The sequence below is a fragment of the Typopeltis vanoorti genome, chromosome 1 (genome assembly GCF_054136105.1).
Source record: "Typopeltis vanoorti isolate ZY-2024b chromosome 1, IOZ_Tvanoo_1.0, whole genome shotgun sequence".
Taxonomy (NCBI): domain Eukaryota; kingdom Metazoa; phylum Arthropoda; class Arachnida; order Uropygi; family Thelyphonidae; genus Typopeltis; species Typopeltis vanoorti.
The window spans coordinates 66,365,864-66,380,954 of record NC_143549.1 but is presented as its reverse complement, the minus strand read 5'-3'; the positions used below and the strand labels follow the sequence as shown (position 1 = coordinate 66,380,954).

General features: G+C 33.3%; 1 protein-coding gene across 1 annotated transcript in view; it reads left to right on the top strand.

Annotated features, from left to right (window-relative positions):
• The window catches only part of LOC150110054 (ATP-binding cassette sub-family F member 2), a 172,481-nt gene that overhangs the window by 107,121 nt on the left and 50,269 nt on the right, over window positions 1-15,091 (top strand). Inside the window, exon 9 of the mRNA XM_090390946.1 lies at window positions 12,291-12,410. Within this exon, the coding sequence (XP_090247072.1) occupies window positions 12,291-12,410 (120 nt within the window). The remainder of the gene's footprint in view (window positions 1-12,290; window positions 12,411-15,091) is intronic.

Below are 15,091 nucleotides of genomic sequence, written 5' to 3'. Positions count from 1 at the left end.
AACAGACTGATTTGGAGGAAAATTGTAGATAGGAAGTTAGTAATGATGTAATTTTTTCATGTAGTACTGTCATATCCTGTACACCCCTTGAGGGTACATGGCAGGAATTTGATGATGATGATGATGATGATGATGTAATCGATAATCTCGATGTTGGTAATTTTATTTGGTGTTTCTACATCACTATATACCTACGTTTTTCAAATATTAGATGTGTCAAAGAAGCATTCTTACACTGTTTTTTTTCCGATGCACATGCTCCGAGTGCTCACAGGGAAAGTCAGCATGCAATTAGTGTTGTTCATTTGTTCAGCTGTTGAGATTGTGTCGCTGCTGCTCACCAAATTACTAGATCTGCATTGTGATTTATTTCTGTGTTATCTTTAGTAATCTACTTCTACTTAATAAATTTTATTACAACTTATCGTCAAATAACCATGCCTAACAAGAAAAGAAAAATTGAAGATGAAAAGCGAGTGTATCAAAGCTGATGGGAATCAGACTATTTCATTACAAACGACAAGAATAAAATTCAGTGTCATGTTTGCATGCAAGTTTTGTCGGTGCCTAAAGAGTATAATGTGAAATGACACTACACTACATTATATTACAAAGTAAAACATTTGAGAGATATATTGGAGAATTGAGAAGCACCATTATTGCAGAATATAAGAAGAAATTGAGCCACCAAACAAGGTATTTTGCAAAACATAGCACTAAACAGTTCAAGCCTTGCCACTTCGTACAAAGTAGCATTGGAGTTAGCAAAAAAAAAAAAAAAAAGCTTTTTAGTGTGTTTGTGAAGAAACGTGAAATTGAAATGGCAAAACAATTTAATGAGCCCGAAATTAGCTGAGTAGTTCGAAAAAGTGGCATTATCTCAACAGACCCTCGCAAGATGGGTACAACACATGGATGAATGTGTATCAATAAGGCTGTGTGATTTAATAGCAAAATATGAGTATTTTTCTTTGATTGTGTGGATGAAAGCACTGCTCAAGCAGATTTAAGTCAACTTTTAATTTTTGTTTGAACTATTCAAGAGGACTTTACTATTAATGAAGAACTACTCAGTCTTATATCTTTACATCATCATCATCAAATTCCTGCCATGTACCCTCAAGGGTTGTACAGGATATGATAGTACTACATGAAAAAAAATTACATCATTATTAATTTCCTATCTACAATTTTCCTCCAAATTAGTCTGTTACATGTCAAGACTCCAACGTTATCAGATCTTATATTTCTATCGTCTAAAGCATTTTGTACCATATCAATCCACCTATATCTTGGTCTTCCTCTGGGTCGTTTTGCTGCCAACCTGGCAGAGAACACTTGTTTTGCAAATCTTTCCTCGCTCATTCTGTTTAAGTGACCATACCACCTAAGATTAGCTCTGCTGACAATGTCAAGTTCTTTCCTAATATCCTCATTTTTAATATGATATTGCCATTGATGCCATCTGTTCATGCCTATAATCTTTCTCAGGACTCTCATATCTGTGGTCTCTAGTCTTTGCTCAAGTGTTTTACTTCTGACCCAGCTCTCAGATCCATAAGTTAAAACTGGTTTGAACACTGTCTTGTACACAGCTAATTTAGTGTTCCGACTGATTTCTCTCTTATTCCATATGAATTTATTCAATTGACTTCCCACCATACCAGCTTTGCTGATTCTGTTGTCTATTTCTATATTTAATTTACCATCTTCAGTAAAAATCGTGCCTAAATAGCTGAAATGTTTTACTTGTTCCACGGGTTCTCCATTCACAACACAGTTGACATTTTCAATGATTCTGCCTATTTTCATTGTCTTTGTCTTTTTATTGCTGATATCTTTACATGGGACTACTAAATTACTGATATTTTCGAAGCAGTTCAGAACTCTGTTATGAACTATGGAGGATTTGATAAATGCTCCTGCATCATAACAGATGGGGCCAAAGCTATAACAGGGACTGGAAGTGTCTTTTGTGGACTATTGAAACAAAACAATTTTAACGGCCCTACAATTTGCTTAATTCACCAAGAAGCTCTGTGGACTACATCAAGTCAATGCCATGAGAGTCTGTAAAAATAATTAATATTATACAAGGAGGTAATAAATCGTTGACTCGTCATAAGTTTCGTGATTTCTTGAGCGAAATGGATTCTGCATATGGCGATTTGCTCCTTCATTCTGACATTCGCTGGTTCAGTGCCGGAAAATGTCTGGAACGTTTTTTACTATTCGGAAAGAAATACCCATATTTCTTAAAAACGATGTGAAGTCTGACACAACAGAACTTAAAAATCAAATGCAAGTTCACATACTTTTATCAGATTTTGCATTTATAACAGATATGACCAACTATTTGAATGAGTTGAACTTAAAACTGCAGGGCAAACAACAGAATATTGCCAACTTATATGGTCATTTGAATGGCTTTAAAAGTAAATTGAAGCTTTTTTAAATTAACATTGGCTAATAATTTTTTTTTTTCCCGAATTGCAAAGAACATTTTGAAGAAATGAAGAATTTTGAGGAAATATAATTTTCAGCTCATGTAAAGTATATTGAAATGATCATTGCAGATTTTGAGAATCTATTTGGTGATTTTAAGGAAATGAAAGAAGATATTTCAATTTTTACTCAACCCTTGACTGTCTGCATTGAAAATGTAAAATCTGACTTTCTGTTGGAATTGTGCGATTTGCAATCAGATCCTTTTTATACTAACAGAAGTGAAAAAGGAGAAGATTTTTTTTTTAATTACTACCAATAGAGGTACCTGAAATTGAGGAACTTTGGACCCAAGATGTGCTCAATGCTTGGGAGTTCAGGGAGAGCACTTGCTCTACAGGTCTCTGTCTCCATCTACAACGAACCACATCTACACCAATGGCATCTATTGCCAACCACCACCACCAGTATTTTCACAGACAATCACAAACATTCATGCCCACAGTGGGATTCGAACCTCGCAGCCTTTTGACTGGAGAGCGGATGCTTAGCCAGCCTGGCTGGCCAAGTGGTTCTTTGCAAAATATAATTCTCTTGCAAATTTGCTGTGATTGGCAACTATAAGCATTGAAACTGATATAGGTACTTTAGTAAACGAGGCCGAACTACCACAGAGCTCTCACTAGAATGAAATAAACAAATTATTGTTTCTTGTCTACTACTGTTTCAATAAAAACTTTTATAAGCACCATGACTTTTCTTTCTTATGAAATTTTCGAAGTGCTTGCTAAACCTAATGGTAGGACTCTCCAAGTAATTTAATATATGTACTATTTATTATTCTGGATGCAGCCTCGGATAAATTTTTTTTTTTAATGTGCCCCTCTGATTATCTAAGGTTGGACAGCCCTACAGTATGTAACGGTATCACCTGAATTTCATAACATTATATTTTGCAACATTAAATCAACAGCCATTCCTTCACCCACAATGCTAATTTATTTAAATCATCCTGTCAGATATCTACATCACCTTTATCAACTGTTTCCCTCCTCAGTTTTGCATTATTAGCAAATAACTGAATATCCCCATTTCCTAAATCTTTTGCCATATCATTAATATATAAATTAGAGTGATGGACCTAGTACAGAACCCTGAAACACTACTAGTAACCGTCATTCTCCTAAATTCAATTCCATCATGTACTACTCTGTCCCCCCCCCGATCCATATTACCAGTTTTATATCCATTCCCTTTTGCTTTACAACTTTTGTAAGTTTTTCATGTGATGTGATGTTGTGTCAGATGCCTTTGCAAAGTCAAGCAGTATCATGATAATGTAAATAGTGTAAAAAGAGGTGATTTATTTGCACATGTTGAACTATAAAGGTATTTTGAATTTCAGACTTTTTTTTCCACTCATAAACATTTGTAGTCTGACATCTTTGTTTAGGATGTCCTGTACTGGAAGCCATTTTTCTTTTTATACTTGTATCTTCTGTGGAAATTTCAGTTTTCTTCCGGCAGTTGTCTTTATTGGGAAAATTATTTCACGCTGAATACTTTTATACTCCAAAATATCATCACCATCATCAAATTCCTGACATGTACCCTCAAGGGGTGTACAGGATATGATAGTACTACATGAAAAATTTATATCATTACTAACTTTCTATCTACAATTTTCCTCCAAATCAGTACTTGTCAAGACTCCAACATTATTAGATCTTATATTTCTATCGTCTAAGGCACTTTGTACCGTATCAATCCACATATAGCTTGGTCTTCTTCTGGGTCATTTTCCTGCCAACCTGGCAGAGAACACTTGTTTTGCCAATCTCTCCTCGCCAATTCTATTTAAGAGATTAGTTGAAATTAGCTCTGCTAACACATTCCTGGATGCTGACAATGTTTGGTTCTTTCCTAATATCCTTGTTTTTAATATGATATTGCCACTGATGCCATCTGTTCACGCCTCCAATCTCTCTCAGGACTCTCATATCTGTGGTCTCTAGTCTTTGGTCAAGTGTTTTACTTCTGATTCGGTTCTTAGATCCATAAGTCAAAACTGATTTGAATAGTTTTGTATACAGCTAATATAGTGTTCCAACTAATTTCTCTCTTATTCCATATGAATTTATTCAGTTGACTTCCTACCATACCAGCTTTGTTGATTCTGTTGTCTATTTCCATATTTAATTTATCATCTTCACTAAAAATCGTGCCTAAGTAGATGAAATGTTTTTCTTGTTCAACAGGTTCTCCGTTCACAACACAGTTGACATTTTCAACAATTCTACCTATTTTCATTGTCTTTGTCTTTTTAATGCTGACCTTCATACCATATCTATTACAACAGTTTTTCAGTTTAGTCAGGGAATCTTGCAAATTTGTAGTGGATTTATTCAGAAGTATAACATCGTCCGCATAAAAGAAAGAGCTGGCATTAACATCTCCAATTTTGATATCATGTTTAATACCACTTTCCTTCATATTGTGATCCATATAGATAATGAATAATAGAGGGGATAATGTACATCCTTGTCTCACACCAGATTTAACATTAAACCATCTTCCTGTACTTCTTTCAATTCTAACTACTGACTTACAACTCAAATAAAGACTAAGTATTGCTTGATATAATGCCCCATCGACACCACATAACTGTAGTGTATTGAATAGCTTCTCTCTTGGCACTTTGTCATATGCCTTTTCCAGATCGGCAAAACTTAAATACAGATCTTTGTTATATTCCCATGCTTTCTCAACTATTTATTGTAAAGTGAAGATCTGATCCTGACAGCCTCTATTTGGCCTGAATCCAGTTTGTTCTTCCACAATTCTTCTCAACTGTTTCTCAAGTATACTTACATCTTACCAGGAACACTCAGTAGGGAAATACCTCTGTATTTCTCACATTCAGTTTTATTTCCCTTTTTATATATGGGTGCTATTAGAGTTCTACTCCAATCATCAATAATTCGTTCCTCTGTCCAGGACTCCTGAACTATGCAGTGCAGCCACTGTAAGACTTTTATTCCACCATACTTCAGCATTTCTGGTGGAATATCATCTACTCCTGATGCCTTTCAAACCGTTGATGGCTTTTTCTACTTCAAGTATGGATATGTATTTCTGATTGTATGCCTGTTGAGTGTTTTTACCACTGTGCTATTCCTGCTTGTTTCATTTAGCAGTTTTTCAAAATTATTACTCCACACTTCAAGGGTATATTTTTCTCCCGTTTTCATGTCACCTTTATCATCTCTACCTCCTTTTACAGCACTCTTTCCTTCATTTCTAAGTTTCTTCAACAATGTCCAGAATATCTTACCACCTTCTTGATATTTATTTTCTATGTTCTTGCTAAAGTCCTCCGATGACTTTTGTTTAGCTCGTGTTACAGTGTTTCACTTTCTTACATTTGTCTCCGTATTCTCTAAGAGCACAAGATGTTATTCTTTTCAATATAAAATTCAATTTTATCCTGCTCAAGACTAAATAGTGATCACTTCTAATTTCAAATCCTCTGTATACTCTGATGTCCTGCACCTGGGGGGGGGGGGGGCATCACTATCAACAATAACATACTCAATGAGACTTTTCTTATTCCTTGCCTCTTGTCTCCATGTGAATTTGTGCACATTTTTATGTTGGAACATTGTTAGTAATAACCAGTCCTTCTCCTGAGCAGCAGGTATTTGCCATTATTATTAGCTTTGCTCTTTTCTCCAAATTTTCCCAAAATATTTTTGCATGTCTGACAATCATGTCCTACTCTGCTATTTAGATCCCCAACAAGGACCGACTTTGCCTTTTTCATTGTGTCAGTTGCTTTTTCTAAAGCATCAAAAAATTCCTCCACTTCTACTTTAGTAGAACCTTCTGTGGGATCATAGGCACAAATAAGTCTCATTGTCCAGTAATCCCCATTCTAATATTTGCCCATATTACTCTACTTGAGACTGTCTGTCATTCAAGAAGACTAGCCTTGTATTTTGTGTTGAGTACTGTGGCTACTCCTTCTTTTCCTTGATTGTCGTTGCCTGAATATAACATTTTGTATTTATTGCTCAGAAAGATCTCACCAGTTTTTGTCTTTTTTGTTTCAGTCACCCCTATTATGTCGATCTGGTACTTATGTAATTCCTCAGCTAGCTCCATTTCTTTGCCATTTAGGCTTCTTATGTTGATAGTACCATTCTTTAACTCTGGTGATATTGAGTTGGGGTTTGCGTTCAGATTTGTTCCCGTAGCTGACTTTTCGCTGTTTACCCTGGTTCCCTGGCAAAAACAACGGGCCTTGTTTAACCGGTGATACCCTGTCCGGCATGAAATTTTATCATGTTGTAGCATTATTTTCTATATTGGTTTAAGCCAATAAGAATACAATTTGGTTGGCTAAATCCCAAATCGAGAGCCTATCCTCAATTTGTTCAGTATTCAGATGGATACCCAACAGGGTACACCATGAGAAGTTGAGGATTGGACATTAGGTTAGAAGCCCTGGTCAGTTCTCCACATTCCTTTAAAGGCTATCTGGAGGTCTCCTCTCAGTTATACAGCTTTGACCGTTAAGCACTCCAAAATATATGTTTAGGTAAAAATGGAGTAAATGAACCTACCTTTGGTGCAGTACTGAACATTGCTTCATAGCAAGTTCTTTCAGAACATGACTGGTATGATCTATTTTTCATAAATTGGATGAATGACAGTGCCTTACTCCATTTATGTATATTATCTGGGTACACGACAACTGGGCAACGGAATAAAAGATCAAATATGCAATTCTATTTTGTTGATCTATTACCAGATAAATATAAATGATATTTTTTGACAAATGAGTTAAAAGAACGGTATAAACATAAAATTTGAAAAATCTCGCTTATAATTAAGTTTATTTTTGTTGTGTAGAATTACAACTTGTATAGAAGTCATATTGAAATTTCCAATACAAAAAATGAGTCAACTAGTTAATAAATAAAGTTAAGGGGATAATAAATCCCACATTATTTTAAAGCCCAATAAGAAACTTGAAGATCGAAATCTAAGAGTTTCATGCCGAAGAATGTTCTGCGAATCCAAGCATAAGTCAACACCTGGTAGTATAACACTAGAGCAACTCAGAGCAAAGGTGGTGCAAGAGCAAGTTTCGATCACTGTCCTTCACATTTTCTCATAATGTAAAACACAGCTCCTAGGAGATGTATTACTGTTTTACATTATCAGGGAATGTCACTACCCAGACCGATGTTAAAAAAAAATTTTTTTTTTAAAAAGCCTCTTGGCTCTTTATTGTAGTTAATAAATATTTTTATTATATATTTTTGTTTACATCATATATCAAAATTTGTGGGATCATTTAAGAAAGAAATGTTAAAAAGATTGTTCCAAAAATGATTTAAAAATGAAAAGGTGTAATTGCACAACATTAAAATAAAGAAAACAATAAAAATACAGTTTTTTAATTCATTTAGTGATGTTATTTTATAATTAACAACATAATTTGTAGTTTAATTTCTAGTAACCTAACCTAACCACACAATAAACTTAAACTTGAAATAAACTTAATTATAAGCGAGATTTTTCAAATACTAAATGAATCTAACCTAACCTAACTACACAATAAAAATAAACTTAATCATAAGCAAGATTTTTCAAATTTTATGTTTATGCAGTTCTTTTAACTCAATTTTACCTGGTAATAGATCAATAGAATAGAATTGCATATTTGATCTTTTATTCCGTCACCCGGTTGTCCATCACCCAGTTGACCATGTCCCTATTATCTTGCATTCATGTTAATATATTTTTACCATCTAAAGTTGCTCTTTCCACACTACACTGACTTTGGATGTTCCTTGGTTTATCAGTGTTCAAATCTGATCCTGCCTCACACAGTTTCGGTTATTTAATTTGAAAATTCTAAATCATTATCAGACTACAGAATTCTAATCGCTCCATATAGTAAAAATGTATCAAATAAAATATTAAGCATGCAACTTTCTCTTCCCATTTAGTTTCTAATAGTTTTAGCACTGCACATTGATATACCATTATGAACTTGAACTTTCCATCAGTGTGGTTGAAAAAAATATTAAATCTACTTGGCAATGACTGTGAAGTTCAGGAAATTCCATTGGCTCTACAAATACACTTTTTTTTATTCCTGCTGACATTTTCTAAAAAGCAAGAAATGCTTTTATATTTGCCTGTATTCTATTTTTATAATGCTTGTTTAATTCTTTAATCATTCAGTCTCAGCTTACATAAACAGCTGAGTGGGTATCATATAAATCTCCTTTAGTGTTCTTGTATGTGTATATATATATATATATATATATATATTTTTTTTTTTTTTTTTTACATTTCATTTATTAAACCTAGATATTTATTGCATATCTAGAACACTATCTAATAATCAATGAGGTTCGACTAATCAGTGATGATTGATTTTGTTTAAGTACCAAACTCAGGATGGTTTTTATAAATTGGGCACTATGAATGGATTTATAAAATACAGGTAACCCTCATATAATGTGGATTTTAGATTCTATAGAAATGGCGTGTTATATAAATCGAGTTATATGAGACACTCAGATCATATAGAAAAAGTAGGGTTATGTTCCAAAAAAAAAAATCTTTTTTTTTTTTTTTTTTTAAATTATGTAAACAACAATGACATATCCAACAAAAATATATTTTTATTTAATTCAGGTAATTCATGTAGTAAATTTATGCACAATTACAAATTGTGCGTAAACTTCATTGCACATAATACATAAATGTTTTAGGCAAAATAAAATTAAGTGCGTATTTTAATTGTCATCACTGTCTTCAAAACTAACATTTCGTAGATGTCCTTTCTTTACAAGTGGCCGGACGTTATCATCACTTGAAATCTGTTGGACATCATTTGTATAATTCTCATTGCTTACTTTGGCTGGTTTAGTTATCAAGTCAGTAATAAGACCTTGCTTACCACAATTTTTTTTATTAAGTTCATAATATGGAACTAAACAAATATCCAATTGTTTCGTGAATTTTCCGGAGCGCTCCATCGAGGGATCATTATCCATAAAGTAACTTTCTAACTTTCTTGCCAAGTCCAATCCTTTTGCTAATTTCTTTAAACTGAATTTTTTAACAGATTCATCATAATGAGAATCTCCTGCAGAACTTTCCTCGCTATTTGGTTCGACGTCATCTATTAATTGTACTAGTTCCTCTTCATTTAAATCTGTTTCCTCGTCAGTTAATTCACTAATTTCGTTTTCAACCATATCAGAAAAGCCCTCTCCACCAAAAATGTGGGGTGACGTTTGTTATATGACTTAGTTCTTCATCCACTGGAGGTACGAAATTTTGTTCCAGAATGGCTTCAGGCCTTATTTTTTTCCAGCAAGCATGCAGTGTAGAGGGCTATAATTCCTTAATGGACAGAGAAATAATTTTCACACAGTTCAATATTGAAAACTCTTTTCACGCTTGAGGCAGTGTCATGTTTTGATTAGATTCCATTTTGCCAAAATTGGAATGTTCGATGAACATAACATGACTTAAATGTTGATACTATTACTTGGTTGAGTAAGTGAAGTAGTATTATGCGGCAAAAAAGTTAATATCTGGATGTCTTAAATTTGTTCGGTGGCCTGGTGCATTTATCTAAAATTAGTAGAATTTTGAAGTCGGTATTCTTTTTCTTTGTGTAACTTTCTACATTGGGTACAAAAAACACTTGAAAAAGCAATTTTCAAACATGCTAGCTGTAACCCATGCCTTTCTGTCGGCCCACCAATAAGCAGGTAGGGTAGACTTGTTGAGCCATTTCATAGGAAAATTTTAATTTTCTCTTTGAGAAAAATGAATTTTCTTTTCAATAAGGGAATATCGTGATTTTTTTCCTTTCATTGCAGTTTTAGTGGCCATTACTAGAAAAATAAATTTTTTACATAAAAAAAAAGCATTACATATTAATTATAACTCACCAGAAAATAAAGTGCTCAGCTCGAGATTAACACACTTATGATTTTTAATACGCTTTCCTGGCAGAAAATGAAGACAATTTCAACAGTAAACACTTTATATGGTAAACAATTGATGTATGTGTGTGCTAAAGGGTATTTCTCCTAATATAAATTCGCTACTTATAACTACCTGTGCGATATGGGCAGACACAAATTTAACAAAGATAAAATTTGATTTTTAAGTCACTCGGTGAAACACATATGAAAAGATAAAGGGTTACTACAACTTGTAGATCGCGTTATATCGAAATCGCATTGTATAACTACCGCGTTATACTAGGGTTACCTGTAATTATATACAATTTGGTTATACAATAGGATCACAATTTGGTGTTTGACAAAAAAATTTATTTCCTCTAAAGTACCATCAGAAAATGTCTTTGAATATTTACAGCTCAATCAGTTGGTACAGGTCAGGGTTTTACAGAATGTGTATGTATGCAAAAGATTTCAGTCTACAAAATGTTCATATCATACATGAGAGTGGTCTGAAAAGTTCTCGGCCTAACAATGAAAAAACGAATTTATAATTTCAAAATTATTTTTATTTTTCAATATAATCTCCCTTAAGACTAATATATTCATTCCGGCGATGCTCCAGTATCATTGTCCCATTTCTGTAGTTGTTCTCAGTAAGATCTGCAAAATGCCCTTCTACAGCTGCAATCACCACTTGATTCGAAAAAAAATGCTGACCAGCGAGGAAGAGTTTTAGTTTGGGGAAGAGATAGAAGTCAGAGGGAGCTAAATCTGGGGAATAGGGTGGATGTTCCAACAATTCATAGTGCAGATCCCTTAATTTTTCCATTGCCAAAACATCTTTGTGGACAGGTGCATTGTCCTGATAAAAGATGATTTTTTAATTCTGCAAACAGGGTCTTTTCTCAGGAAATTTTTCATCTAGTCTGGATCGGAATAATATTCCCCGGTTATTGTTTTACCTTTTCAAGATAATTAATAAATAAAATGCCTTTAGCATCCCAAAACACTGATGTCATGACCTCTTCTTCTTTGGCACTGAACAACCAGCTTCTGTCCACTGTTTTGACTGCTGTTTGGATTCTGGTGTGTACTGGTGAATCCAAGTCTCATCCATGTTAATAAATCAACACACAAAATCAGTTTTATTCTTGTTAAAACGCTCCAAGCACTGTTCAGAAATTTTCATACAATTGTGTTTTTGATCAGCGAGGCACCCATCTTGCGCAAAGCTTTTTCATTTGCAATTCTTCAAAATATATCCTACACGTGCTTTTGAAATGCCTATAATAGTCTCAGCAATTTCCCACACTTTGACTCGCCGATCATCCAATACCATATTATGCACTTGATCAATGATTTTTGGGTGTTGTTACACTTTTTGGACATCCTTCACGTGGATCATCTTCAATGCTGGTACAGCCACGTTTTCACTTCAAATGAATTTCTTTTGCCGTTAAATCTTCTTTTACAAAGAATTTTATAACCACGTGATGTTCAACTTTATCCATTTCAAGGGATACAGACAATACTTTTGCTTCGGACAGATGTATAAAACAAATTACTTGATAGAATGACTTGCAATTTCACATGGATGCTTATGACAGATGTAACAACTTGGGAAAAAAAGATCTTTCAGATAGTGTTGCGATCTATGGCCAAGGCTGAGAACTTTTCAGACCACCCTTGTATGGATTCAAAGACTACATTCTTTTTTTTTTTTTTTAGATGGCACTTTGGATAAGTGAAGGTTCTCTTTCTTTATATTATTTGGATCAGTTATTAATCATTGAAGAGTTGATTTAAACATTTAAAAAAAACTGCTTTCTGTAATTTCAGGAATACATTGCTAGATTTGGTCATGGTAGTGCAAAATTAGCACGGCAAGCACAAAGTAAAGAGAAAACAATGAATAAAATGGTATCTGCTGGACTCACAGAAAGAGTAATTATGGATAAGGTAAGTTTCTTTTATTGGACTTATTAAAAATAGCTGCAATGATTTTAGAGAATATAACATTTTTTTTTTTAGAAGTCCCTTTTTTATATTAATTTTTTTAAAAAATATGAATATTAGAGAAATAGGAACACTTTGATTTCATGCTTTATTATCTGCAGTATGATCTGGTTATTCACAAAACCTAAAACTTTGCAATATTGTTTTTAAAGTTTTAAAAGAAGGAAATGAATGTGAAAATATACAAGGGAAAGAAAAGAATTTTCATAGTTATGTTCATCAGTCTGAATCCAAACTATCAGTTGATTTCAATTTAAAAGTTGTATTCTGTAGAAACATAATTTAAAATAAACGCATTTCATTAGAATCTTTAAATCCCTTGACAGATGAGAAAGCAGCAAATGTTCAAGGTAAATTAAAAATTGAATTTTCACATTCTGGACTGCCTTAATTTTAAAAAATCTTTAACCTGGACTTCCGCATGTCAAGGTTTTGATGGCTATTTCTTCCTGGAGTATTATGTGCTCCAGTTTGCACTACTTGGAAATTTCCTAGTGCAATTCTGTCTGTTTGTTTTAACTGTCTTTCAAAAAATTGCTCCAGCATTCCAGGATATCCTTATCTTCAGTTTTCATGGCACCTTTATCATCTTTAATTCCTTTTACGATACTCTTTACTCTGCTTCTTAGTTTTTTTCATTAGCCTCCAGAACACTTTGCCACCTTCCTGATATTTATCTTTTATATTCTTACCTAAGTCTTTCATGACTTTTCTTTAATTACTTCTACATATAGCTTAGCCCTCTTATTTTTCTCTGTATTCTTTCAGGACGCTTTCTAAGTTATTTGCTATGAACTTTTGGTATGCTTTCTTCTTTTCCAGGACTGCTTCTTAAACTTCTTGTGTCCACCATGCATTCTTATTTTTCTATCCTTACAATTTCATTACATGCCTCTCCAGCTTAAGCATTGTTTTCCAAGACTCCAAGGTTTTGGTTCTAATTCTGTGTCATTCTTTCATCAGTATATGTATAGTTGAGGCTACAGTTTACCTGTAAAAGGTGCTGAATTTGAATTCTTTTTAAAACTACTTTAAATACCATTCTTTTCAATGTGATATTCATTTCAGTTTTAATAAGGGAATATCGTGAGCAGACATATAAATAAAAATTAATAACGGGAAAACTCACGTAAAAAGATTATACTATAATTTTTTATACTTATTGATATATTGATTATACTATAAGATTATAAGTTATACAGGCAAAAATTATACTATTAAATAATCTTTTTACATGAGTTTTTCCATTATTAATTTTGTATTTATATGTATGCTCACGGTATTCCCTTAATAAAACTTATTTCTAGTTTCTACTTCTAAACAATGTGCTAGATACTGTAAAGTATTAGTAAAGAAGGCTAAATGCATTAACAGAATAATATTCCTAAAGCGTTGTAAGATGGCTCAGGTTATTCCTACCTGCTGTAAAATAAAAGAAGTTTTTAGGTCTCGAAGAGCTCATCGGATCTATTTAAAAGCTAGTAAGTCTCTTAAATTATCAGCTACACGAAGCTAAAAAAAATCTCTACCCCTCTTAAATAGAGAAATTATGGACATCAAGAACACTCTAGAATATGTTTTAACGGCTGAAACTTTTTACACTAGAGTGCTCATATCTTCGAATTCTTACCTAAAGGTTTTTAATGATTCTCATGATAAGTTAAAACGCAAGTTTGAATCAAGGTCAGCCTGGATCCAGTACTATTGTTATTGATACAGATAAAGTAGTTATCAATGTTTCCGGATGTCCACTAACAGACAGTGAACATTTTGTTTTACCAAAAGAACATGATTTTGCTGTTGCGCCAAATAAGGTGCCCCTGATGGATTTTTTTCATAACATAGAGGTATTTGATCCTTATCCCAAAAAAACAGCCAACAGGTTACGTTTTGAATGTGCGCAAATTCTTTTTAATGCTAAGCCTCCTCATCCTAATCTTTCTTACTCTGAATTTAAAGCACCTGAAATCACTGAAGAATAATAATAATTTAATTATTACAAAAGCTGACAAAGGGAAGGCTGTAGTTATTCACGATAGGAAGGAATATGAGAGAAAAATGTCTCTATTACTCCACGACTATTCTACTTATAAGCCTCTTACATCGGATCCTACAGGAGTCAATTGAAGAGACTTAATTCTCTTATAGATAATGTATCTACATGGGATGAAGATCAGAAGAAAAACTTAAAACCTTCTTCGGTCGTCCACCTAGATTGTATGGTCTTCCAAAAGTTCATAAACCAGGCATTCCATTGAGGCCAGTTGTAGATTGTATAGGTTGTCTCGCTTATAAAATTTCAAAATTTTTATCATATTTACTTACTTCTTCAACTAGAAGAACTGATACTTATATAAAAAAATACCTTGGATTTCAAAAATAAAATTTCAAATCTTCATTTGGATGTTTTGGATATCATGATCAGTTTAGATGTTGTTTCTTTATTTACAAATGTTCCTTTATCTGAAAGCTTTGAATTATTGCAACAGGAATTTCCTTCAGACATTGTAAAATTATTTGATTTTGTAATACATTCTGGCTATTTCTCCTTTAAAAATAAGTTGTATCAACAAATCGAAGGAACAGCAATGGGCAATCCTCTTTCTCCTGCTATTGCCAACTTT